The 24,599-nt window shown below is 40.9% G+C and overlaps 1 protein-coding gene across 2 annotated transcripts in view; it reads left to right on the top strand.

Moving 5' to 3' along the window:
* Nucleotides 1–24,599, top strand: part of CHD1 (chromodomain helicase DNA binding protein 1) — an 81,834-nt gene that overhangs the window by 31,286 nt on the left and 25,949 nt on the right. For both annotated transcript variants that reach the window (XM_054986499.1, XM_054986498.1), the window contains exons 7-22: nt 1,890–2,170; nt 5,142–5,367; nt 7,594–7,694; nt 8,105–8,283; nt 8,771–8,898; nt 10,512–10,728; nt 11,665–11,754; nt 14,130–14,320; nt 16,663–16,851; nt 17,002–17,164; nt 20,923–21,075; nt 21,184–21,255; nt 21,589–21,738; nt 22,333–22,481; nt 23,468–23,564; nt 23,659–23,754. In XM_054986499.1, the coding sequence (XP_054842474.1) occupies nt 1,890–2,170; nt 5,142–5,367; nt 7,594–7,694; nt 8,105–8,283; nt 8,771–8,898; nt 10,512–10,728; nt 11,665–11,754; nt 14,130–14,320; nt 16,663–16,851; nt 17,002–17,164; nt 20,923–21,075; nt 21,184–21,255; nt 21,589–21,738; nt 22,333–22,481; nt 23,468–23,564; nt 23,659–23,754 (2,482 nt within the window). The remainder of the gene's footprint in view (nt 1–1,889; nt 2,171–5,141; nt 5,368–7,593; nt 7,695–8,104; nt 8,284–8,770; nt 8,899–10,511; nt 10,729–11,664; nt 11,755–14,129; nt 14,321–16,662; nt 16,852–17,001; nt 17,165–20,922; nt 21,076–21,183; nt 21,256–21,588; nt 21,739–22,332; nt 22,482–23,467; nt 23,565–23,658; nt 23,755–24,599) is intronic.

Below are 24,599 nucleotides of genomic sequence, written 5' to 3'. Positions count from 1 at the left end.
CCATATGGGAACAGAGGAGAAAGGGAGCTGCTTTTATTAAAGTTTTGTGGAATAGAAATGTGCTTTAGTGGCTACCAGCTGCTATGGTCCATCTGTAATCTCCCAACTAGGCTGTGGGCTGGCAGATCTTTTAATTGGGCAGACTTCTAATCTAGGTCCAGACCTTGGCCAGATCTTACATCCTTTACTCACTGATTAGTGTGCTGTGCCCTGGCTAATGGCAGCTTCAGCTTTCCAGTCACAGCCCATTGGCTGCCTTCAGGTGGTACCTTTGTGCAGTCTACTAGCCCCTCTGGGGAGAGGAGACTTGGCTTCTTCAGCAGTCCTGGAAGGAGCTTGGAGTAGGGGGGGGTATCTCCCCGCTCCCCTGGAATAACATACACAAATTCCTGGGGGGGGGGGTTGTATAATGGGCAGCAAGGTATTTTCATGAGGGATCATAAGGGAAAAGTTTCTCATTGGGCTGTGAATTTCAACCCCAGGGGTTTGTGATTCTCGGGAGTGATTAGTCTGCATAGTCTCCAGTCAGCCTTCAGTAGAGGCACTATAAGAGAAGAAGTCTTTGGGATGTTGCTGCTGAGGCTTGGGCATATCCACTAGGGATGTGCAGAAAAAGAATTGGTAAAATTTGGATCCAGATAACAGGAATATCATAAATATTCGGTTTTCTTGATATCCCTGTCAGATTCTCTATTCAGTTTCAGTTTTATTAGAGAACCAGAATATATTTGGCCATTATTTCCTATGGGGGAAAATATCAAGGAGGCTGGGGGGGATTCATTATTCAAACAAACTTCATCACATTTACTGAGAACCTAGTCCTTCCTGTCCACTAAAGACCCCACAATTTTCAGGATTGAACCCAGGGGTTCCTATGGGCTCCTGAACAAGCTTCCCCCAGCTCCTCTCCATTGTTTCCTATGGAGGAAAACACTCCAAGGCTTTCAAGGGTAAAGAAACCTTAAGGAAAGGGCAACTGTCATAAGCCAGTCTTAATGCAAGTTCTACTCCCAGTGCAAGCTGAACCTACAAAGCCCAGCCAAACTAAACTAAGGCAAAGGAACCAACATCAGACCAGAGACAAGGCAGAACCAACACATCTAAGACATTCCCATTTAGATTAAATCTTAGTATATATAGTACAAAACCAAACTGAAGAAAGGGAATCAACATCAAACCAGGATTTTAGTTGAGTGAGACCAACAAGATTCTCAGAGTGTAAGCTTTCAAGAGTCAGAGCTCCTTTCTTCAAACATGCGTAGGAATGAAGATCTCTGAGCCTTTGGGTCAGGTGTTATAAGGGAAGGCATCAGGATGTAAAGGTACAATGCAGTTTGATTAGATGAGAAGGGTATAGTCAAGGAAGACATCGGGAAGTAAGGGGTTCATTGAGTTGAATGGGCTAGAACAGGGCTCCTGTTAGAAACCTTTCCCAAGTTAGTTGAAGATAGTTCTTTGGCTGTGATGGGTTACTGTTACCTCAGTATTAACTATTTACAAGGAGGAAAAGGGGGGCAGCTCCTAGGACAGCCCCTAGACCAGTCTTCTAAGGAACTTGCTTGTAATGAATATAAAGATTACTCAGTAGTTGAATCACAGAGTTAATTCTCTTTTAAAATATTCAGAAGGTGTTGCTAGTTTCAGTCAACAGTTTGTTTCATTCCTTGTGAGAGACTGAAGTAGTGGTGACCAGTGTGTGGGAAGTTTGGGTTTAGGTAAGCAATACATTCTCTAGGATGTGGTGACAGTGCTGTGTAGCCTCAGAGTTTATTTGCAAAATGTATAACTGTATAACACTTGGGGTTCTGAGAACAATTATTGGTCACTTGTTCCAAGACATTTAAAGGTGAGTGTTTTCAAAGGGTTTTTTTGTTGTTATCTTATTTAAGAATAAAACAAAAAAGTGGGAAAAAAATCACCGGGCAGAAAAAAAGGCAACTTGAATCATCATCATCAGATGATGATGATGATGATGATGATGATGATGATTATGATAAACGAGGATCTCGCCGCCAGGCAACAGTAAATATTAGTTACAAGGAAGCTGAAGAAGCAAAGACAGATTCAGATGATTTGCTGGAAGTCTGTGGAGAAGATGTTCCACAACCTGAAGAAGATGAGTTTGAAACAATAGAAAAATTCATGGACAGCCGTATTGGACGAAAAGGAGGTACACTTTATTTAGATTTGTAAAATTTCATTAAAATATGATAATTTTTTAAAAAATGTGCCTAGAAACGTTAGTGGGAAATGAATGGAGGAAAGAAAGTTCTCAACTTTTTGATAGGGAACTTTTTCATTTGTTAGAACTTGCATCCTTAAACTGAAGCCAGTCACATTGATAGATTGTAGCTGCATTCATATATCGCAACAAGTTGCCATTAAACCAAAATAAAATTGGCTTGTTGTTGAGCTCCTTTACTTTTTCATAAAGAGAAAGCAATCCATGATTTATGAATGCAGGTGCACAGATGAACCAGTGTTGGCTTTATCCATACAGACTAGAATTCTAAACCTGGATTAAATTTGGTTTAGAATTCTGGTTTGAGAGGAAGGAACACCTGCATTTGTATAGCATGGATAAACAGAGCAGTTTCCAACTGAACTTCTATATGTAAGAAGAAAGGAACACCCAGCTGATCTGTGAGTGTAGCCTTCCCATCGATATTTCTACGTTTTAATGCTCAAACTTGCATTTTTAATTAAGGAAAAAAACTAGTCTAATACTTTAAAAGCAAGCTTGATTTCCAAAAATGTTGACTTCCACATCCCCCCCCCCAAACACCTAGATTCATTGTCCCTTGTGATGACTTAAGGGGATGTCCTCATTTGAAGTATATGTGGGGGAACAGGGCTTTGGCTGCTATTGATGAGGATTTGGGATAAGCTTAATTCTAACTGAAAAGTAGTAGACTCAGATAAAACACAAAGGCAAGGAGAAATAAAAATATAAAATGTATCAGATTAGCTAAACGTCTTTCCTAGCATGATCTAAAATACCTGTGGCCAGTGATCTGGGGGCCTGCTTTTTCCTTGCACTATCAGTGTGGACAGGGACAAATCAGTGAGCCAATTACCCTTTTTATAGACTGTTTGCATGCTATAATCCAATTATCCCATAAACTTATTTTTAGTCGGAAATTGGGATGCTTAGCCCCTCATCTAAGTGGGATTCTACGATCCCACCTAAGGCTGTTGTGAACTATTTGCAGGTTTTACATATGGCCTGTCCGTTAAGTTTTCTTGCCAGCTGTAGCAGCCTTATGGCTTTTGTGTGACACAAATAGTCCATTTTGGATAGTGGAAAGGAATTTTACAGAGGAGGACAACACTATCAGTCATCAAATCCCCTAAAGCAGTGATACTCACTCAGTGGCTCTGACGTGCTACCTGTGGCTCTTCCAAGCACCATTCTCCAGTACAGCTCTCACTTGTGTTCCAGGAAAGTGGCCAAGGCCATTGCCTTGTGGGGTTTTTCCTTGGCAAGAGGTTCCCACTACAAAACAACTGCTGCTAGAAGGATTGGAGGATGAATAATAAGCTATGAGCCTCCCAAGCTATAGGCCTTGCATCAGGGATGGAAGTGAAGGGCCCATCCTTTGCAACAACCTGCACTCTTCTCCACAGCCTCTGCATCCTCATTCCATGTCCTAGGCAGCTGCTGAGAGAAAAGCAAACTGGCTGCAGAGAAAGTAATTGTCATGGTGGGGGGTGGGGGCACTCAACTCCTCATTCTCCATGGCCAACTTGCTCTTCTCAGGGAGCCTTGGCAATCTCATTCTCCCATGCAACCTGCTGTGCCTTCATGTTGAGGAGTGAGCATGAAGGCAAGAGATGTAAACTCTTCCTGTTACTACAGATACACAAGGACTGGCCTGAGGTTTAACAGTGGTAGGGACAGACAGTCACCATCATGTACAGAGGTATTCTGGTAATTTAAAAAGTTGTAGTTTCATATTTTAATATAGTTATAGCTTATTTTATGTGTGATGGCATGGAGCGCAGGTTATACAATAGTCATGTGGTTCTTATGGTTGACAGTAATTGTAAATGTGGCTGTCAATGAGCCAAGGAGTGAGTACCATTGCCCTAAAGTCTTGTTGACTGAGAAGTGCCAAGGACCCATCATTGCATCTCCTTCATAAACAGAGATAAGAAAAGCAGATTAAATAACATTCCAAAACTGAAACTGGTATAATGGCAACTATTGATTAAATGCATCATTCTTTTAAACATGTGAAAAGATTTGTTTTGCTCTTTTATTTATTTATTTATTAGACTTATAGTCCACTCTCCCCGCAATGCAGGCTCAGAGTGGATCACAACCTGATTAAAACATGATACAGTATACAAAAAATACAATATACAACAAATAACATATAGCTAAAAGCAATTTAAAACTGGCAGCAAAATTGAACCAGCGTATTTCACAGTCCTGCAAAATTTTAACTATTGTCCTCTTTCCTTCATTGATCATATGCTCCAGTTTTATTGAATATTTAATTTTTAAAAATACAGATTTAGGTTACATTTAAGTTTAAAATGACACAGACATAGAGAATTCTAGCACTACTTCTTCAAATGTGTTTTAAAGCTCATATTTTCTGAAAACAATTCATCTTGTTCCCTGGAGAACTTTTATGTTCAAAGTATAGGATAGAATTCCTGTAAATAAATGTGTGTGTACTGTTTGTCTAACAAAAAGGAAATCCACTTGTAGCCCTGATCTGCAGAATTTTTGGTCCTGCCCCATTTGTGGGATTGTTAGATATATCAATGGCTATTAGACATATAGATTAATGTAGTATGAAACTACTAAATTGAGAGAAATGTCTGATTTATGCTGTGTAAAAAAAAGGTCATGTCTGGGGCAATGATCTTAATGATGAGGCTGAAATATTGTAAACTTGTAATCAACTATGTACCACATGCTATGTGATGTAAGCAAACTTGACTATTTCAGCATCTGAACTCTCTCTATTCGGGGCTCAGAATTTTAGTGGTTCCTTATATCACAGCTGAGCCAGCCGGCTAATAAAATCTTTCCTTCTTAAGATTCTGTTTGGTTTCAAGTCCTTGGGCAAATCCTTAGTCCTGCTACAGTATTGTAGTTGATGCTTTTGTTGTGTTGTTCCTTTCAGCTACAGGTGCTACAACCACCATCTATGCAGTTGAAGCTGATGGAGATCCAAATGGAGAGTTTGATAAATCAAAAGAACCTGGTGAAATGCAGTATTTGATTAAATGGAAAGGTTGGTCCCACATCCATAACACTTGGGAAACTGAAGAAACCCTGAAGCAACAGAATGTTAGAGGAATGAAAAAGCTGGACAACTATAAGAAAAAGGACCAGGAAACAAAACGATGGTGAATGTTGTCTATAGTAAAATTCTATTCTGTTAGTGCGTGCGTGCGTGCTGATGACATGTCCCTTATCTCTGCAAAACTACGTAATGCTTATAAAATGCAGATAAATTAGTAAGAAGTACTTCAGTGCTGTTGATTCCCAGGTTCGGAGCATCTCTGGCTGTTCTCACTGAATGTTCAGCCCTGTGCAGGAAGGTTACTAGCTTTTCAGTCTTAGATTGTTTGCATGCATAGTTTAGGTAAAGGATGGGGACAAGAATGATTTAAGCTTATCTTTCTGTTTTGCATGAGAATATGTGACCATGATAGTTTGTAAATATGTTCCAAAAGTACATTATTATAGAAAGCTACCCAGTTATTGTTTTGTCTAAATTTTCTTAAATTTCATGTCCTTGAATAATCTGTAAAACATCTAAGTACTATAGTTAATCCATACTTCTGATTTACATAGAGCTAAATGGACAAAATAGTTATGTGTTTAGAGCAAATGAAGTGAGAATAATTAGGATTCTACATTAGTTTTTCTCCCATTCAAAACACTTCTGCTAGTAATTTGGGGGGATCATCATGCAATATCAGTTCTCATTTTAGAGCATACTTAAATGTAACTGCCATTATAGATTAGATCAATAACTGCCAACACTCAGTGATTCAGAGGGAAATTATTGATTTATAAGCAGTTTAGTCTCCTGTCACATGCTTCTGGAAGCCAGTGGTCTAAAAAATCAAGAAGCAATGCGTCCCTTGACACTGATGTGTGACTGTGCTAAGCCAAAAATATGCAAATCCAATGCTAATTGTACAATAAGTTAGAAATACTGGGATGCCCAGTGGCCAATTCTTGCAGCAGCTCTCCTCTGGCCAATGGGATTCTCAAGAAAGAGTGCCTTTTTAAAACTGCTGCAAGGAGTTAATTTAGGAGGCTTGCCTCAGTCAGCCATTTTGCTCTGGCGCAGAGATTGAGAGAGACTGCCTGCTTGCTGCTGCTGGCTGTTGGCTTTCTCTCCTGGCTTGCTTTAGACTGCAACTGGATCCTGCTGCCCAGCAAGTGGAGTGGATTCCTGGCTGCTGCCTGGTTTGAAAGTCATAGACTCACTGGGTTTTTTCTCTCTTTAGGGGGAGGGTGTAGTTGGCCTGGTGTCTGGGAGGGGTAAGGGTGCGGAGAAGAGAAAAGTTTTTTTTAGTTTGCATTTTAAAAACTGCTTTTTTGCTATGTGTGTGGGACTTTGGTTGGGCTTTCTGATGGTGGGGCTTTGATTTCTGGCTTTTGAAGTTAGTTATATTTACTGTTCATTCTGCCGCTTGTTCTTCTGGAGCGAGGCTGTTTTTCCCTGCTGTTGGGCTTTCTTAACACAAGTTTGATTGGTGTTTTTTTTCTGGGTTCTGTTTTCTGTTGGAGTAGAAGTTTAGTTTGCTCAGGTAATTCAGTAGTCGTTGGTTGTTCTTCTGGGGGCGGGGGGGTTGCTGGGATACTTGGTTCAGTTTGTTACCTTAACCTAGTGGTGATTTGGTATAGGTTTGGGATATCTTGTTTCCTGGAAAGTTGTGAAGTGTGAACTTTTTAAAAGTGTTTTTAAGATAGACTATTTGTAGGTTTTTCCCAAAGGGAATAATGGAGATTGGAGTTGGCTGGGGGCACTTTCTTTTGGGGGGGGGGGACATAAAATGGACCCCCAGGTACAATTTTTATGAAACTTGGGGAGTCGTTAGAGGACAGTTAGGAGTAGGTCCCTTGCTAGTTTGGTGAAATTTGGTCAAAAAATGACACACACACTCCCAGCCACCAGAAAATTCCAAATTGAGTTTCCCATAGGAAACACTGGCTGAATTTTACCAAATTTGCTGGTATTACCAAACTGAACTGGATAATTTGGTATTCTCCAAATTCTGAATTTTTCCCCCATTTAGGATTAATGATCCAAATCAACTGAATTTTTTTCCTGTGCAAACCCCTAAATTTTGAATCCTCCTGCAAAGAAGCCTCTGACACTCAGGAGTAGCATTTCAGGCAGCACAAGGGAATGCAGTAGGAATGGGGAGAGAGAAGAAAAACAGTGCATGTATGTTTTGTTGGACTCTGGCCACTTGAAACTATAGCCTGGATGGGGATAATTCTTTTTCACAAACAATAATTGCAAACAATTTTCATCTAATGCTTCTGTTGGAACCTGCTATAATGTATCTATTATGATGATATGATAGATATTGTATGCAATTACTTTCCAGGTTAAAAAATGCTTCTCCAGAAGATGTGGAATATTACAACTGTCAGCAAGAACTCACAGATGATTTACACAAACAATATCAAATAGTAGAGAGAATAATTGGTAGGTGAAAAATTTTTGAACTGAAATTATGATGAGACTGTATATCAGCATGGTCTTATTGCTTTCTTTGTTGTTAATACGCTGTAAATCATTTGCAGTTTGTCACTTCTATAAATAAAAAGTTATTTTAAGGCTTCCTTGAAACATATTTCCAGAGAGGTAACCATGTTAGTCTGTTGCAGAAAAATTCAACAGAAGTCCACTGGTATCTTAAAGATGAACAAGAATTGTTCCAGCATAAGCTTTTGTGAGTCAGAGCTCTAAATGTGCATGGGTCAGCAGGAAGTATTCAAGAGTTCTTTAATATAAGAAACAGTTGTCTTAGTATTAAACAATTATACTATAAAAGTTCATCACATGTTTGGATTAGGGAGCAGTATGATTATTTCTTTTTAAAATTTATTCCACAGCACATTCTAATCAGAAGTCAGCAGCAGGCTATCCAGATTATTATTGCAAGTGGCAGGGTCTCCCTTACTCAGAGTGCAGCTGGGAAGATGGTGCTCTTATTGCAAAAAAATTTCAATCATGCATTGATGAGTATTTTAGCAGAAATCAGTCAAAGACCACTCCTTTTAAAGATTGTAAGGTAAGTGCAGTTTCATTTTTAAGTTTTATGAGCACTGAGGACTATGTCTCAAACAGCAGGTGAGGAAGTAAACTTGTATGTGAACAGACTGCACATGAATCAGCCCTTGACTAATACAAAAAAAATATTTTACACAGAATGCTAGCTTACCAGGAATAAGGATTTTGGACTAGCCTTCTCCCTGACGTTTTTTTATGTGTGGGGATTTGTTTTTGTATGGAGAAGTGTTCAGTTACATACTTCCCTACCTACAGATGACACACAGGTTTACTGTTTCATTTCTGCAAGCTATTCTGTAAGTGACACAAAATATAAGGCTTCAGGTTCTGGTAATTTAAGAGGGTTTTTTTAGAAGCATCATAGTTTGCAGAGTTTGGTCATTGATTGGTGTAGATTCATTTTTATGTCCTTAATAATATTTTAATTTTTTTCTTTGCAATTGAAATTAGTTAGCAGTAGAGCTAATACTACTTTCTCCTTCTGCCAGGTTTTAAAGCAGAGGCCAAGATTTGTTGCTCTAAAAAAGCAACCATCTTATATTGGAGGACATGAAGCTTTAGAACTAAGAGATTATCAGCTAAATGGGCTGAACTGGTTAGCTCACTCCTGGTGCAAGTAAGTAGAGGACCATACAAATGTACATTGAACAACACGTATATTGGCTTTCATTAAATATACTACTTCTCAGGAAACACATAACAAAAAAAACATACCTGATACACAAATATCTGTGCAAGTGGTTGTTGTGGATTTTCCAGGCTGTATCTGAGAGATCTCTGTCTTTTGGTGCTACGCCTCTGAAGATGCCAGTCACAGCTGCTGGCGAAACGTCAGGAACTACAATGCCAAGACCACGGCTATACAGCCCGGAAAACCCACAACAACCATCATTCTCCGGCCGTGAAATCCTTCGACAATATATCTGTGCAAGTGTTTAACCACATTTAATTTAGTGCAAGAACAGTTTTATCTGTTATTGCTTCTCTGTTAACTACATGATGAATAACTATAGTGATTAAAATTGTATCTCATGCATCACTGGTCTTCTGGTAATGTATTTATTTGTGCGTTTATCTCCTGCCTTTTAGCCATCTCAAGGTATCTATAAACCCAAATTAACAATAACAGTTAATAATTAAAAGTATGAAATAAAAAATGTCAGAAATTTTAAACCAATAAACAATGGATAAATAAAAAACAGCATTTTTTAAAAGCCACAGATAAAAATCAAGCATATCAAATCTACCTTAACCAATGTCTAACATATAAAACTAACTCTAAGAAGTTAAAACAGTGAGAAATTCAAAAACAGAAATAATTATAATAGTGTGTATCCAACAATCCATGGTTATTACAGAGCAGGGCTTTCCTGCTTCCCCTTCCTGCTGTTGCCCACTGAGATAATTTCCACCAATTCCCCTACCACATTATAGACTTCCCTACTTTGTTCCTTATGCTGTTCATGAGAGTCCCCTGGAACAAAATTGGTGGGGGGCCCCCCACCAATTTTGTTCCTGGGGACCCTCATGAACAGCTTAAGGAACAAAGTAGGGAAGTCTATAATGTAGTAGGGGAATTGGTGGAAATTATCATCCTTTCTTCTGAAGACTAAAGCGTTGTTAAGTCTTTGGCCTTGTGTAGTTCCTGGATACACGTCAGTATCACCAATCCAATTCAAATTGCTGAAAAATTGTGGTCTTTTTACGTTCTCCTAAAAATCAACAAGATGGGGAAAAGGAGTTCCTTTGCTTTGGTGTTACTTCTGAGATGTCACAAGTGCCTGCCTACTGTATTTCTGGATATAGTGGTATAAAAGCAAATTCTGTTCTGGTGACTTACATGGTACGAAATCTTGTAAGAGACGGTCCTTGATGTACAACTACCCTAGGCTACATAGAACTTTGAAGATCAGTACCAGAGCTTTTGAAGTAGACATTAAAATGATTTGTAGGCCTGTGAAGTTGAATTAAAGCTAGTGTAATATGCTTATAGCAACTAGCCCATCAGCAGGTGGGCAGCTGAAGTTTTCAGGAACTTTTAAAAGGCAGCACATTTCAACAGACCACTCTGTAAGTTAACAGGGCATGTGTAACTGTGGGGAAGTCAGACCTTTGTAGACGGGCCTCAGTTGGTAGAGAAGACAAAGTTTGAGTGTATGTGCAAACTTGTTCATATATGTAGTGCTCCAGAGTATTGTGTTTGTATGTTTTATTCATTATGCTTTGCAGGGGGAACAGTTGCATTCTTGCAGATGAAATGGGCCTAGGCAAAACAATTCAGACAATCTCTTTTCTGAATTACTTGTTTCACGAACATCAGTTGTATGGGCCTTTCTTGCTGGTAGTACCACTTTCCACTTTGACATCTTGGCAAAGAGAAATCCAGACGTGGGCTCCCCAGATGAATGCAGTTGTTTATTTAGGAGATATTACTAGCAGAAATGTGGTAAGTGCACCCATGTATTATGTGAAACAAAAGGCTAAAAATAATGTCTGTATACGTGATATTCTTGACAGGTGACCTTAATTGGTAGTGTATAGATTAATTTAAAATATTGTAATGAGCTAGTTGGATGTTTCTCTATTTTTTTACTACTTTAAATTGCAATGTTTGTTTTATAAATGGAAGTTGATAAAATATAGTTAATATTTCCTAGTATTTTAATATTTAAATAAGAAAATATTTAATAAGAAAAAAATTCAATCTGAGTGTGCATCTGAAATACTAGGAAAATTATATTCTGTAGTTTTATAATTGTTTCATTCCTGTCCCTGGTTAGGAAATATGAAGAAAGAGAATCTAGAATTTAAACGTGCATTTTAAAAAATCTTTGCTAATATCATGGAGAATTTACAAGGAGACAAGAGTGACCAAAGGAATTGAAGAGTCTATGTGTGGCATGTATTGCCTGCGCCCAAATCTAGGTTCAGTCCTTTTTCGCCCATAGTAGCTGCAAGGAACAAGCAAACTTGTGCTCAGTAAAAGGAAGATAATTTTTAGTCTACAGTAGCAAAACAAATCCAAAGCCCAATGGCACCTTAAAGACTAACAACATTTATTCCATCCAGTATGAGCTTTTGTGAAACAGAGATCACTTTTTCAGATACAATAGGAGTAAGAAACCCCTTTAGTTCAATTTTGCAAAAAACTAAAAAAGGGGAAGGGGAAAAGAGGGAGGAGTTGAGCAGAGATAAACTTTCTTTTTTGTGCAGCACATAGTACAGCACAATGAAAATGTAATATACTACTAAAGGTAGTTGCACCCTGATGAGCACTTAATATATAATCATGTATACATGTTCAGTATTTAGCAGCTGAAGACCCCAGATATATCAGGCACTGCATAGAAATAACCTAATATCTCTTGAACTTTTCCTATAGATAAGAACACATGAATGGATGCATCTACAGACCAAACGATTAAAATTTAATATCTTACTGACAACCTATGAAATTTTGCTGAAGGATAAGGTAAGTAAGCCAATCATTCCAAATGCACAGCATTAAAAGAACTAGATAAGCTTAACAGTGTTTCTTCTTTCAAAGAAACAAATGTGAACTATATTACAGGACCCAATTTGAATTGGGTTGGTAGGATGTAACATTTCTGCATTGTAAGGGTTCTACATGGTTCTGCTGCTTGAAAAATTTCTCCACTTTCCCCATTCACTATCATTAACCATGGAAGTGGGGGAAACAAGGTGCGCAAAAATTTATTTATTTATTTATTTTTATTTATTTATTTTCGATTTTTATTCCGCCCTCCCCACATTTCCAGCAGGCTCCGGGCGGATTATAAGATACATAAAGGTTAAAATATATAGAACAATGATTATAATTAACTATTCTAAAAACATCTCATTTACACAGAAAATACAATTATAAGTATCAGCATAGTGGCACAGAATTCGACTGATCAAAAATTTAAAACAACTTCAGAGCATCTCTGCATTAAAAAGGTTTTTTTTAAAAAAAAATGGGTATTGGTGGTGGGGAGGGCCTCATCAACCGGCCAGGGGGGCTCCGCCTAGCACCGCCCATACGCTTGGTGGAACAGCTTCGTTTTGCAGGCCTGGTGAAAGGATAACAAATCTTGCCAGGCCTTAGTCTCTTCAGACAGAGCGCTCCACCAGGCTGGGGCCAGGATCAAAAAGGCCATGGCCCTGGTCGATACTAGGCGAGCCTCCCTGGGGCCAGGGGCCTTTAACAGATGTTTCTCACTGGAATGGAGAGTCCTCTGGGGTTCATATGGGGAGAGGCTGTCCCGCAGATAAGCTGGTCCTAGTACGCATAGGGCTTTATAGGTTAATACTAAACCCTTGAACCACAGCTGACGCAGTGCCGGTGTTATATGCTCACGCATTGGCAGGCCCGTGATAACACGTGCCGCCGCATTCTGCACCAGCTGTAACCGCCGGATCAGGTTCAGGGGAAGCCCTGCATAGAGCGCGTTACAGTAGTCTAACCTAGAGGTGACTGTTGCCTGGACCACTGTAGTCAAGTCGCGGGATGAAAGATAGGGGGCAAGCTGCCTGGCCTGTCAAAGATAGAAAAATGAGGACCTGGCGACTGCTGTGATCTGAGCCTCCATTGTCAATGAGGCATCCAGGATCACCCCCAGGCTCCTGACTCTCGGGGCCAGCATAAGCACCGCCCCCTCGAGTGCAGGAAGCCGGGGGCCCAAATCCACGTTTCCGCGACTCAAGTAGAGGATCTCTGTCTTTGCAGGGTTTAGCTTCAGCCAACTTTGTCACAACCATCCAGCCATGGCTTCAAAAGCCTGCTCCAGGACATCTGGGTAGATCCAGGCCGACTGTCCATCAGCAGATATAGCTGAGTGACATCCGCATATTGGTCACACCCAAGCCCAAAACTCTGCACCAACTGGGCAAGGGGGCGCATATAGATGTTAAACAGCAAAGGGGAGAGTATCGCCCCCTGCGGCACACCACATACTAGTGGTCGGCAGGAAGATAACTTATCTCCTAGCACCACCCTCTGTCCCCGACCGTGAAGAAAGGAGACAAGCCACTGTAGTGCTGTCCCCTGAATTCTCACATCGGCGAGGTGGTGGGTCAGAAGATCACAGTCGACCGTATCGCACGCTGCTGAAAGGTCTAATAAAATCAGCAGCGCTGATCCACCTCGATCCAGGTGTCTGCGGAGATCGTCTGTGAGGGCAACCAGCAATGTCTCCACCCCGTGTCCTGGGCGGAACCAAGACTGGAAGGGATCTAGGGCCGAGGTCTCCTTCAGGAAATTCTGTAGTTGGTTTTCCACTGCCCACTCAATCACCTTACCCAGAAACGGGAGGTTCAAGACAGGGCGGTAACTAAGCAGGTTGGCTGGATCCAATGATGGCTTCTTTAAAAGAGGCCTCACCACAGCCTCCTTAACTGCTCTGGAAAAACCCCAGAGCCCAGGGACAGGTTGACAATGGCCTCCAAGGAGTCCCGTAATCCGTCAACACTGGCTTTCACCAGCCATGTCGGACACGGGTCCAGGAGGCATGTGGTAGGCCTCACTCCCCGCAGAATCCTGTCCACCTTTTCCCCAGAAAGGGGGCTGAAGTGATCATGCCTTTCCCTCTCCTTTTTCATTGCTTATTGGGAATGTGGGTGGATATCAGTTTCAGTTTAGCAAATTCTACCTTGCAGCTTTGATTCAAATTGATGGGTGCCTTGTCAACTATTAGCCTTTTTAAATATTTGGAAGATCCTATTGTAGATCTCTCAATGTTTCACATGTTTAGATTCTAAGTGTTAAAATTACTGCAACGTGATTTGATTTAAACTGCCTTCCCTTTGAAGCAGAGTGTCATTAATGTGTTCATTTGTTTTCAAAAGTCATTCCTTGGTGGTCTGAATTGGGCATTTATAGGAGTAGATGAGGCCCATCGATTAAAAAATGATGATTCCCTCCTGTACAAGACACTGATAGACTTCAAATCCAATCATCGCCTCCTTATTACTGGTACACCTCTGCAAAACTCCCTGAAAGAGCTTTGGTCCTTACTGCACTTCATCATGCCAGAAAAGTAAGTAAACCTAATATGGCTAAAAACACAGCCCTATTTTTCATGATCACATCCTTTGATTCCCTTATGCTAAGTGAAGAACCTTGTTCTGGAGGAAAAGGCTCCTTACTAAGTGAAAAGAACCATAGGATGCACCCATAGGATACAGTGAGGCCTGTATTGTTAGCATATATCTTTCTCTGTTTATGATGATAATATATACAGTTTATTCTCTGCATTCCCTTGTTTCAATTTTTAGTATTCTGTGGTTAACGTGATGACCTTAATGAGATCACTATCTTTACATTACTGTCAGTGCACTAACCTTTTACTTTTAAAGAAAATCTATAATAGCCACAATTAGACTGGTTCTTTTTACAGTATAAAATTTAAAATAAGTGATGTATGGTAGTGTTGCCTGATACTTGGATATCTGCTTGAAAGGTCTTTTCTATATGCTCAGCTTATTCCTGATTTTCTTATCAGTCGATGCACAAGCATTGAAATTGCTTTGGGTCTGATTGTTCCGCATGTCTGCCCTTCCCTTTGCATTTTTACAGTTGTGGAGACAGTTTACTGTAAAGCAGTGTGGGGTCAGAACCTACAAAAAATACTGTACGAGAAAGCTGAAATAATCATTCTGTTGGAAATTGTTCTTTTAACCTCTTAATACACTTGTTTTTGATAGTCACTGGATGGGGGGAATTAAGGCTTAGTGTCTACTGCACACTTCAAAGTGTGCAAAAATAAATACTGTATTTAAAAAAGAAACTTGTATGAACCCAATCACAATGCCAGATTGTGAAATAAATTCATAGGGCTGTTGCTGTAAAATATTATTGTTAAACAACTTGTTGCTAGCAAGATCTTTTTAGGTCAGTGATATGCTTGCAAGTGAAAAGTGAGCATTACAGATCTAAACTATCTTTCTGGATGTTGCTGTTACCAAATGAGGTCTCCTTGTGAGTTGGGGGCGGAGATTAGCAACAAGGAAAGATTTGCTGGAGGATCTTTTTATCTGTATATATGGGGATTGTTCCAGCTAGAGAACTCCTTCAATAAACAAGCGGCTGTTCAATAAAAAAGGTTTTTTTATTTAAAATAATAAACATCAGTTGCACACAAGACACACAACACGCATACAGAGCAAACTAGAAAGCAGTGGTGAAAGTTGGATAGAGTTTGAGGGTTCGGGTGATATTTACCTATCCAGACATCTGAGAGAGAGAAGAGCAGCAGAATTGAGCGGCCTACGCTTCAAGGTGGAGGGGACTTGAACGGAGATTACAAGGTGGAATACTGAATCCAAGCGTGCACACAGTTTGGGGCTGAGGAACAGTCTACTTTATACCATGGATCCTACCCTGGGGCAAGACTGCATCTTCTACCCCAAAAACAAAGGCTTGAGTGGTTGGTCCCAGAGCAGAACAAAGGACTGCAAAGTTGTCTCCAGGGTGAGACCAAGAGTTGGTGAACTGTCTCCAAAGTGGGACAGGTAAACCATCTCCAGGGTGTTAAAAAGAATTAGGAAAGTTTGATTAAGTCTTCCTGGGTGGAACTAAAGTTATCATATTATGATTGATGACCTGCAAGGTGGATGGGGGAGGCTATCAGTTCTCTGAACAGTTTAAGAATAGGAAAGTGGTTAAGGTGATCACTAGGATGGGTTGTGCTGATTAATTCAGGAACTCCAGGAAGGCCCTATTGTATCAGGATCCTCAGCCCACCTAAGGATACTGATACAATAGGGAATACAGGATACGGGGAGGGGGTCGAGCTGGCCTCGCCTGTTTCTCCCCATGTTTGCATGTTCCATCTCCCAGGTGGGATCTGGCTTCCTGTTTGGGCAGTAGCATCTGTATTTTCTGCCTGCATGGGCAGCAGCTTCCATGTTTTCTGCCTGCTTGGACAGTAGTTTTAGTGCCGGAAGCACATTCAGAGAAGGGGTTCACAGCATATCCATAACCATAAGCCTTCTAATATTATGGGGGTGGTTCTAACTGCTAACATTGCCAGTTTCCTAGTCCATAGGCACCATGGTATCTACCTTCAGCTGCCAAATGGCACAATGGTGATAGCTACCTCCTGTTTGTTCTTTGTATTTGGTAGCTGGAGATATGCTAATATAAAGACATTTCTTGCAATGCTTTAATCATGTCTCCACACTTTATGTATACTCATAGTTTAGTCATCTTTTTACTTGTTAGCTTGATAAAATGCATGTGAACTTTTTTAAAGTCTAGATATTTCTTGTATGTCTGTTTTTTACTTTCAGCATTTAATGCATCACACATTTTTAATCACTAACAAAGTATTTTATGTTAAAAATTTTACAATTTAGAATTTTCCATTTTATATTGAAGGTTTTCTTCTTGGGAGGATTTTGAAGAGGAACATGGTAAAGGAAGGGAATTTGGCTATGCAAGTCTTCATAAAGAACTTGAACCATTTCTGTTGAGGAGAGTTAAAAAAGACGTAGAAAAATCTCTGCCTGCCAAAGTTGAACAGATTTTAAGAATGGAAATGAGTGCACTGCAAAAGCAATATTACAAGTAAGTAATTAATTAGGAAGCAGTTATTTTCATGGTTTGGTATATGCAATGCTGTCTGCAATAAAGTGCTTCTGGTGTAGCTTTTGCTTGTTTGTTTGTTTTTTGTTTGCAACAGTTTAATTGTTGACAACACATAATTTTATGTCATAGGTGGATTTTAACAAGGAATTACAAAGCTCTAAGTAAAGGTTCAAAGGGCAGTACCTCAGGCTTTCTGAATATCATGATGGAACTTAAAAAGTGTTGTAATCATTGCTACCTCATTAAACCACCAGATGATAATGAATTCTATAATAAACAGGAGGCCTTACAGGTAAATATACAATTCATTTATCCTTATTAAACGTATATGTATGTGCCCAGCATATGAATTTATGTATTACAATTTTCTGTCACTTACTGTCTGCTGCTAGTAGTCTGAGATACTGATATCAATAAATATAGTGTAACAGCACAAAATGGATACAGGCTTCTTTCCTAACAATATTGAGAATCTTAAGTATAACTTCTTACATTCTTGGATATCCCTGATGGCAGATGACTGCCAAGCTAAAAGCAGGATTATTCTCTGTTCTCCGGTACTATTTGTACTCTCTTCCAAAACAAGAATCTCAATCCCCTGACCCAACAATACCTTTGCCTAATTAACTGGCATAGTTCTAGTGCAATATTTGTGCCTTGGTATGATTCAGATGACTGGCTTCATGCTAGAAATTGGTGTAGGAGAGAACAGTCTAGATTTGACCCTTGCCTGTCATGACTGTTGATATTATGCCAGCCTGAGTTGGTCAAATGAGTCTAGGAGGTAAGAAACATCTCTCTGTGGGAGAATGTAGTTCCTACTGCATTCTGTTTTTATGCAAGGTGCTTGAGCTTGAGGGCCAGGCACCTTCAGGTGGTCTTGGAGCACCGCTTGGATTATATAGACTCTCATCAGTCTGCATTCATGCCTGGGTTTGGGACAGAAGTGGCCTTTTTTGCCCTGGCTGACAGTCTTTACCAGGAGAGTGACAAAACAATTTTTGCAAATGCGTACAAAAGTTTTTACTAGTTATATTTGCTAAATAGCTAAAGTGCACAGACAAATGTATAGAATAGATATCAAAGTGAACCTATATATACGCTCAGATACAATATAGTGGTATGATATAGTCCTCTGATACATGCAAAGAGTTCATAAATCAATTGATTCCTTTTGCTTCAATCATATAGTGTGTGGGTCAATAGACTCTTTTTTCTTCAGTTGTATTGCACAATGGCCAGAAGGGTGGTATTAAATCCAGAACACGTATTCCAATGTATAGCTGGGCATATTCCTCAGCTACGGGTTGCAGCCAGCAATAACAGTGCTGGCACTGTTCCGTACTTACTGATTTGTCTGGGTCGTGGATGTGAATTATTGGTGTGGTGAACATCCAGATTACACATTACTGCCTGATGAAGTTTTGACCACGAAACGGGTATTGGAAATATTGTTGGCTGCAACCCGTAGCTGAGGAATATGTCCAGCTATACATTGGAATATGTGTTCTGGATTTAATACCACCCTTCTGGCCATTGTGCAATACGACTGAAGAAAAAAGAGTCTATTGACCCACACACTATATGATTGAAGCAAAAGGAATCAATTGATTTATGAACTCTTTGCATGTATCAGAGGACTATATCATACCACTATATTGTATCTGAGCGTATATATAGGTTCACTTTGATATCTATTCTATACATTTGTCTGTGCTCTTTAGCTATTTAGCAAATATAACTATTAAAAACTTTTGTACGCATTTGTAAAAATTGTTCTGAGTTGCTTCTATACACCGGTTTTGCTTTGTGTTGTTGACCGTTCTGTATCCGGTGTGCCCTTTTGGTTGTTTTACCAGGAGAGAGACAGGGGGAGGGTGTCCTAGTTTTCTTTTTGTCCTCTGTGTGGCATTTGATACCATTAACCATCGTATCCTTCTGGAGAGGCTGGTTGAGTTGGGAGTGTAGGATACCATGCTTCATGGTTCCGGTCTTATTTGACTGGCTGATTACAGAAGGTGTTATAAAATGAACAACTTTTACCACTTCGGGGTTTTTTACCTGTATCCTGTTGTCTACATGCATGCACAGTTGCTCATGGTGAGTTATTTACAAAGGATGGCCACAAACTGAAATATGAACCAAAGTTCGTCACAAACCAGGCCAGTTCATGGTTTGTGAACCAGCGGATCATTGGTGTGCATGTCTGACGAACCGCGACGAACCAGTATGATTTTTAGGGCAGATCATTTGGTTTGTTTTTTGGTTTGTCACTGCGCACAGCCTGGCGCCAGTCAATCTATTCTCTACGCAACAGGGAGGATGGACTTTTGCAGACCTTCTGTAGCCCTTGGAACACCAATGTCACCTTCCAAAGCTTGATAGGCAGCTCTGGCTGTCAACCAGAGAGCTCCCATTCTGCTCTATGAGTGGTGAGTGTGCAGCAGTTAGACAGGGAGGAACTGCTGTTGGATTTTCAGTTGCCGAGGGAGGTATTTGAAGCTTGTGCTTGAGATTCTGGTGCTTCAGGGCTCTGAAGCACTTGCTTCTGTTCCACAGCCAGGCTTGGGCTAAGCCTAGTGGATTACTCATCTGAAGAGTCTTTTATTATTATTTTGAGAACCCCAGCCTGTGCCAGCCAGAATACTTTAATAGATTATACTTATTGTCAGTATCCTTATTATTTAGAGCACCTGTCCTGGATGGGAAGGTGTCTGGGTGGGTCAGGGCTCTGGACCACCCCCTATCCTTGCCAGGTGCTAATGCACCCCCCCCCCCACACACACACACACAGGGAATTTTAACCTCCTTCCCCATTGGTCCTCCTGTCCCCTAGTCCACCAGTGTCTGCCACCTCCTGGCTGCATCCCAGCAGAGAGACTCAGTTGTCCATAGCTGGGTTCATTCCAAGAGGGTCTGAACCCCTCCCCTTTGGGAATTCCTTGCCACTAGACCATCCAGGGCCTTGACATCCTAACCACTTGCTGATGCAGCTGCCCACATTACCCCTCACACTCAGTCCCCTATTTAACCCACTCCTTATGAGTCCCCTCAAGAATCGCTCACTCTGTTGTGGAGATGGATTCCACTGGTGGAAGGTTTCCCTCTTGGCCACCCTGTTGGGGAGATGGATTCTGGCTGTTGTGGCAACTCCCACCCAGGGTCTGTTTCCACATTAAAAGGTTTTTCCTTTCTGGCTTCCAGGCTCCCTATCCATCACCCGCCCTGTTGGGAAGATTTCTGTTCCCCCAATGTCTCCTTCCCTCAGGATTGATCTGCCCTCATGAACATCTCCTTGACTGTCCCCTCAAAGAGCACTTCTGTCCCCATTCCAGCCCCAGAGCAGTTTTTCTGCTCAAAGGAACTGTCATTCCACTCTGGAAGGCCATCATTCTGTTCTCAGAGGAAAATTCTCTAACTCCATCTCTCGTTTTCATTTCAACTTTTTGGTGCTGCAATGTATTTCAGTGGAACCAATGCAAGTCAATTGGCATTCGTAGCTCTCATTATATCTAATGGAGCTTTCCTGGGCACACCCGCTTTGGGGGTCTATAATTCAGACATCTGAAATCCAATCTTAGCCAAACTTGGAGGATAGTTGAAGGAGAGCCTGCAGAAGACTTCCTGTGAGTTTGACATCTCTGACTGTCAAGGAGGCTGTTCTATGGCCTCCGGAAGTGACGAACCACACCAAGCAAATGAACCGGTTTGTGAACTGGGCAAGTTCATGAAAGTTTGTGTTTCATGCAATGTGATGAACCGCCACAAACTGCCATTTTCCCAGTTTGTGCCCATCTCTGTTATTTACTTAGATTGTGTAACTGTAACATACAGAAGTTACTGTCTTCCTAAAAGAAACAAGTTAGCCCTAAACATGTGATTTTTAATTGAGGATTGAAGCAAATACAGCTTTTTAACTTTGACAAATGTTTGATATATGATTTCAGAGTTTGAACAGCTGTTAATTCCTTTAAAATTCATTAACGTTAGTATACTCTATAGTATATTAATTTTTCTAAAGTAACCCTTTTCTTCCTTTCTTTGTTAAAGAATTTAATCCGGAGTAGTGGGAAGCTTATTCTTCTAGACAAGCTACTGATTCGCTTAAGGGAACGTGGCAACAGAGTGCTTATATTCTCTCAGATGGTGCGGATGCTGGACATCCTAGCTGAATATTTGAAATATCGTCAGTTTCCCTTTCAGGTAAGAGCTTTGTTTTTAACTGGTGGGATTGATCACACTTTTTTTCCTGTTAATGGCAAATGCAGCACTTGGGCAGTCTCAGTCTAACTGTTATTTTTCCTCATGCAGAGACTAGACGGGTCAATAAAAGGGGAACTGAGGAAGCAAGCACTGGATCATTTTAATGCAGAAGGCTCTGAGGTATCCTTTTTTGGGGGAATGTATTGTTTTCTATTGAGGGAATAAAATTTATCTTCTCATTTCATATAACTATAAAAGAAGCCTTCGCGATTATAGCTGTAACTTCAGATTGGAAGGGAACTTGAATACTTAGACAAGCATTTCAACCTTAAGCAATTGATACTTGCATTGAAGACAAGTGCATAGATGTACATACATTACTAAGAGCAGGTTGATAGTTCTTTTTATGTGGTTTAAACAGGTATCTTGCCTACAGTGTTAAAGCATATGTTAATTTTCTTATGTGCTTCTTGCAGATTTTATTTTAAATCAATTCCTTTGACTTTGTTTCAGGATTTCTGCTTTTTACTTTCTACTAGAGCTGGCGGTCTTGGTATAAATTTGGCATCTGCTGATACTGTAGTTATATTTGATTCTGACTGGAACCCTCAGAATGACCTGCAAGCACAGGCTAGAGCTCATAGGATTGGCCAAAAGAAACAGGTATATGTGTGTTAATTTTGGACTCTTATCCAGTAATTGGATGTTTCAAAGCAAGAGCAATTTGCTGCTTATGCTGTCCATAATCCAGCACAGTGTTTCTGTGGCCAGAAGGATTTCCACCCATGGAACATGACTTTCTTTCTTCCTTCCTGCTGCAGTCCAACATGCCTCCTAAAATGCTGTTCCCAAGCAGCTTTTTGGCAGAAGTGGGAGGGGAGAAATGGGAAAGTCATGTTCCACGGGCGTAAGTCTCATCTCACATGTATGTCCCTGAGGCTGCTCTGGGGTGCACTTAGTGGAGTAGGTTCTCCAAGATTGAACAGATAAGCATTCTCCCTCCTGCTTTGCTTAGATTCTTTGCTCTGTGATTAACCTGGCTACAGGTTAATTCCACCTGTAGTTCCTTGTGGCAGGAAGCAGAAATGTTTCAGTTGCTGGATTGTAATTCTTGTTCGAATATTGGAATGCATTTAAGGACTGCTACATACTTGATCGAATTACATTACATTATTATGAGGTAAACTCATTCCCATTCTTCATATATTCTATTTTTATTACTTAAAATATTTTGTTTGTTTGTTTGCTTGTATGTAGGTTAACATTTATCGGCTAGTCACTAAGGGATCAGTTGAGGAAGACATCCTGGAAAGAGCCAAGAAGAAGATGGTTTTGGATCATCTAGTGATACAGAGAATGGACACTACAGGAAAGACTGTGCTGCACACAGGTTCTGCTCCTTCTAGGTATATTATTTGGGATGATCTGTCTATGCATTTTAAAGGGAAATCCCTTTATACATGCAAATAATCCTGAGCATTTTGGTCAGGTACCATGCACAAGCTAAAGGCCCTTTACAGGACAGAGGTTTCTGAAGTCTGAGAAAAATAGGAAAATTAAAAAATCTCCCAGCCCCAAGTCTGAAATTATTGCCTGAATACTAATAGCTTCAGGTTGCTTGGACTAAATCTCCTGGCTTCTGAAGTTAGGGCGCACATATTTCTTGAGGAAGTGCTTGATGGTTTGTGGTTGGCTTGCCAGCTGCTTTCCTATGTTCCTCTTTGACCTGTTACAGATTCTACCCACATTCTGCAACACTTGCTTCACTTTTTTCTGGAATAATGGGTCTTTGCTTGTCCCAAATATGCTAAAACTTCCCTGTCTACAAACACCATTCACCCAACCAGTTATTTGATATTGTCAGAGAAACAGCTTTAGCATGAGATAGATGGAAGTGCCAGTCAGCAAGAGTCTTAGCAAGAGTCATAGTGCTTGTGAGAACAGAGGCACTGGGCTGAAAAGCAAGAGATGTGAGTGAGAGAAGCATGTAATTAAATAAAGAAGAAACCAAGGAGAACGCACAGAGGTGCTGTGTGCTGTTGTTTGGGATGGGCACGAGTGTCTTGAAGGCCCAGGGAGGGTGGGCCAAGGAACAGAGTATTGTTACCACCAAAGGCTTCTATAACTTCTAAAAATTGTACAGAAAGAAGTATTCTGCCACTTCTGCGGTTGCTTCAGTATTTGCTCTGGTAACTTGAAGATCCAAGCCACAGTGGGGGCAGGAAAGCTGAATTTCCAACTAGCAACCTCTTTGTCTTTGTGTATGATAAAGAAAATGAACTGTTACAGTGAACTGTGTATGCAGTACAAGCCCTTCAGGTGGATAGGATTGTTACTGAATTAAAGAAATTCTTTTAAGAGTGAAAATGAAACCTGTTCCCTTCAATTTTAGTTCTGCTCCTTTTAACAAAGAGGAGCTGTCAGCTATCTTGAAGTTTGGTGCCGAGGAACTTTTTAAGGAACCTGAAGGTGAAGAACAGGAGCCACAGGTATAGAGAGAGTTGATCATCCATGCATTTGCTTTACTTGTCTTCTCACATTAGCATTTCTGTTGTGACCATTTTTGTTTGTATTTCCTTACAGGAAATGGACATAGATGAAATTTTGAAGAGGGCTGAAACCAGAGAAAATGAATCTGGCCCATTAAGTGTGGGAGATGAGTTGCTTTCACAGTTTAAGGTACTTCACCTCTTTATTTTGTAAAGCATATCAAGCATATGAATAAACACACCTTGCTTTTATAAATCTCCTCCTTGCCGGCTCCAAGTATTGTTCTGCTTATTTGTCAGAATAGGCTAAATGATGGCTTATAATTCTGTTTTTCCTTATTAAGTTGAAAAAATGGAAGGAGATATTAAAATTATTTTAGAAAGACTGTGTCCAATGTAAAATAGCCTCCATTCTATTTCATCATTTGAAATTTGAGGATATTTACTTCTTCAGGAAGCAAATGTTCCAAGTAGGGCTGTGCACGGGTGGGTAGATTTGGTATTCGGAAACCGATTTGGAATACCCTGAAATCCGAAGCGGCAACCCGCTTCGGGTTCGGGAATCGGTTCAGTATGCTCCGTGAAGATTCAGAGCATACTGAAGCAAGGGGGGAACTCCCCACCACCACCACCCACCCTCCCTGGGGCAACCCCCCACCCCTGGGGAGACCCCCCACCCCCCCAGGGAGATCCCTCCAACCCCCACCCACTTACCTGGGTTATCAGCTGGGCTTCAGCAGCACAAGGCTGCGTGGCCTGGAGCCAGCCGGCTCCTCTGCCGCTGCGCCACTGCCCGAGCCTGCGGGGTGGTAGGGAAGGCCGGAGCCGCCTCCTCCAGCCCTTCCTGCTCCTCAAATGGCCGTGGCGTGCCGGTGCCAGAGTGGCCATTTGAGGAGCAGGAAGGGCTTTCTCCACCTCCTCCGGCCCTTCCTGCCCCTCAAATGGCCGCTGCGGCACCGGCATGCCGCAGCCATTTGAGGGGCAGGAAGGGCCGGAGGAGGTGGCTCCGGCCTTCCCCACCACCCCACAGGCTCG

This window comes from Eublepharis macularius, chromosome 8 (assembly GCF_028583425.1).
Source record: "Eublepharis macularius isolate TG4126 chromosome 8, MPM_Emac_v1.0, whole genome shotgun sequence".
In the NCBI taxonomy this organism is placed as follows: Eukaryota; Metazoa; Chordata; class Lepidosauria; order Squamata; family Eublepharidae; genus Eublepharis; species Eublepharis macularius.
The sequence above is the reverse complement of the archived record's forward strand: the minus strand, read 5'-3'. Positions and strand labels throughout refer to the sequence as shown.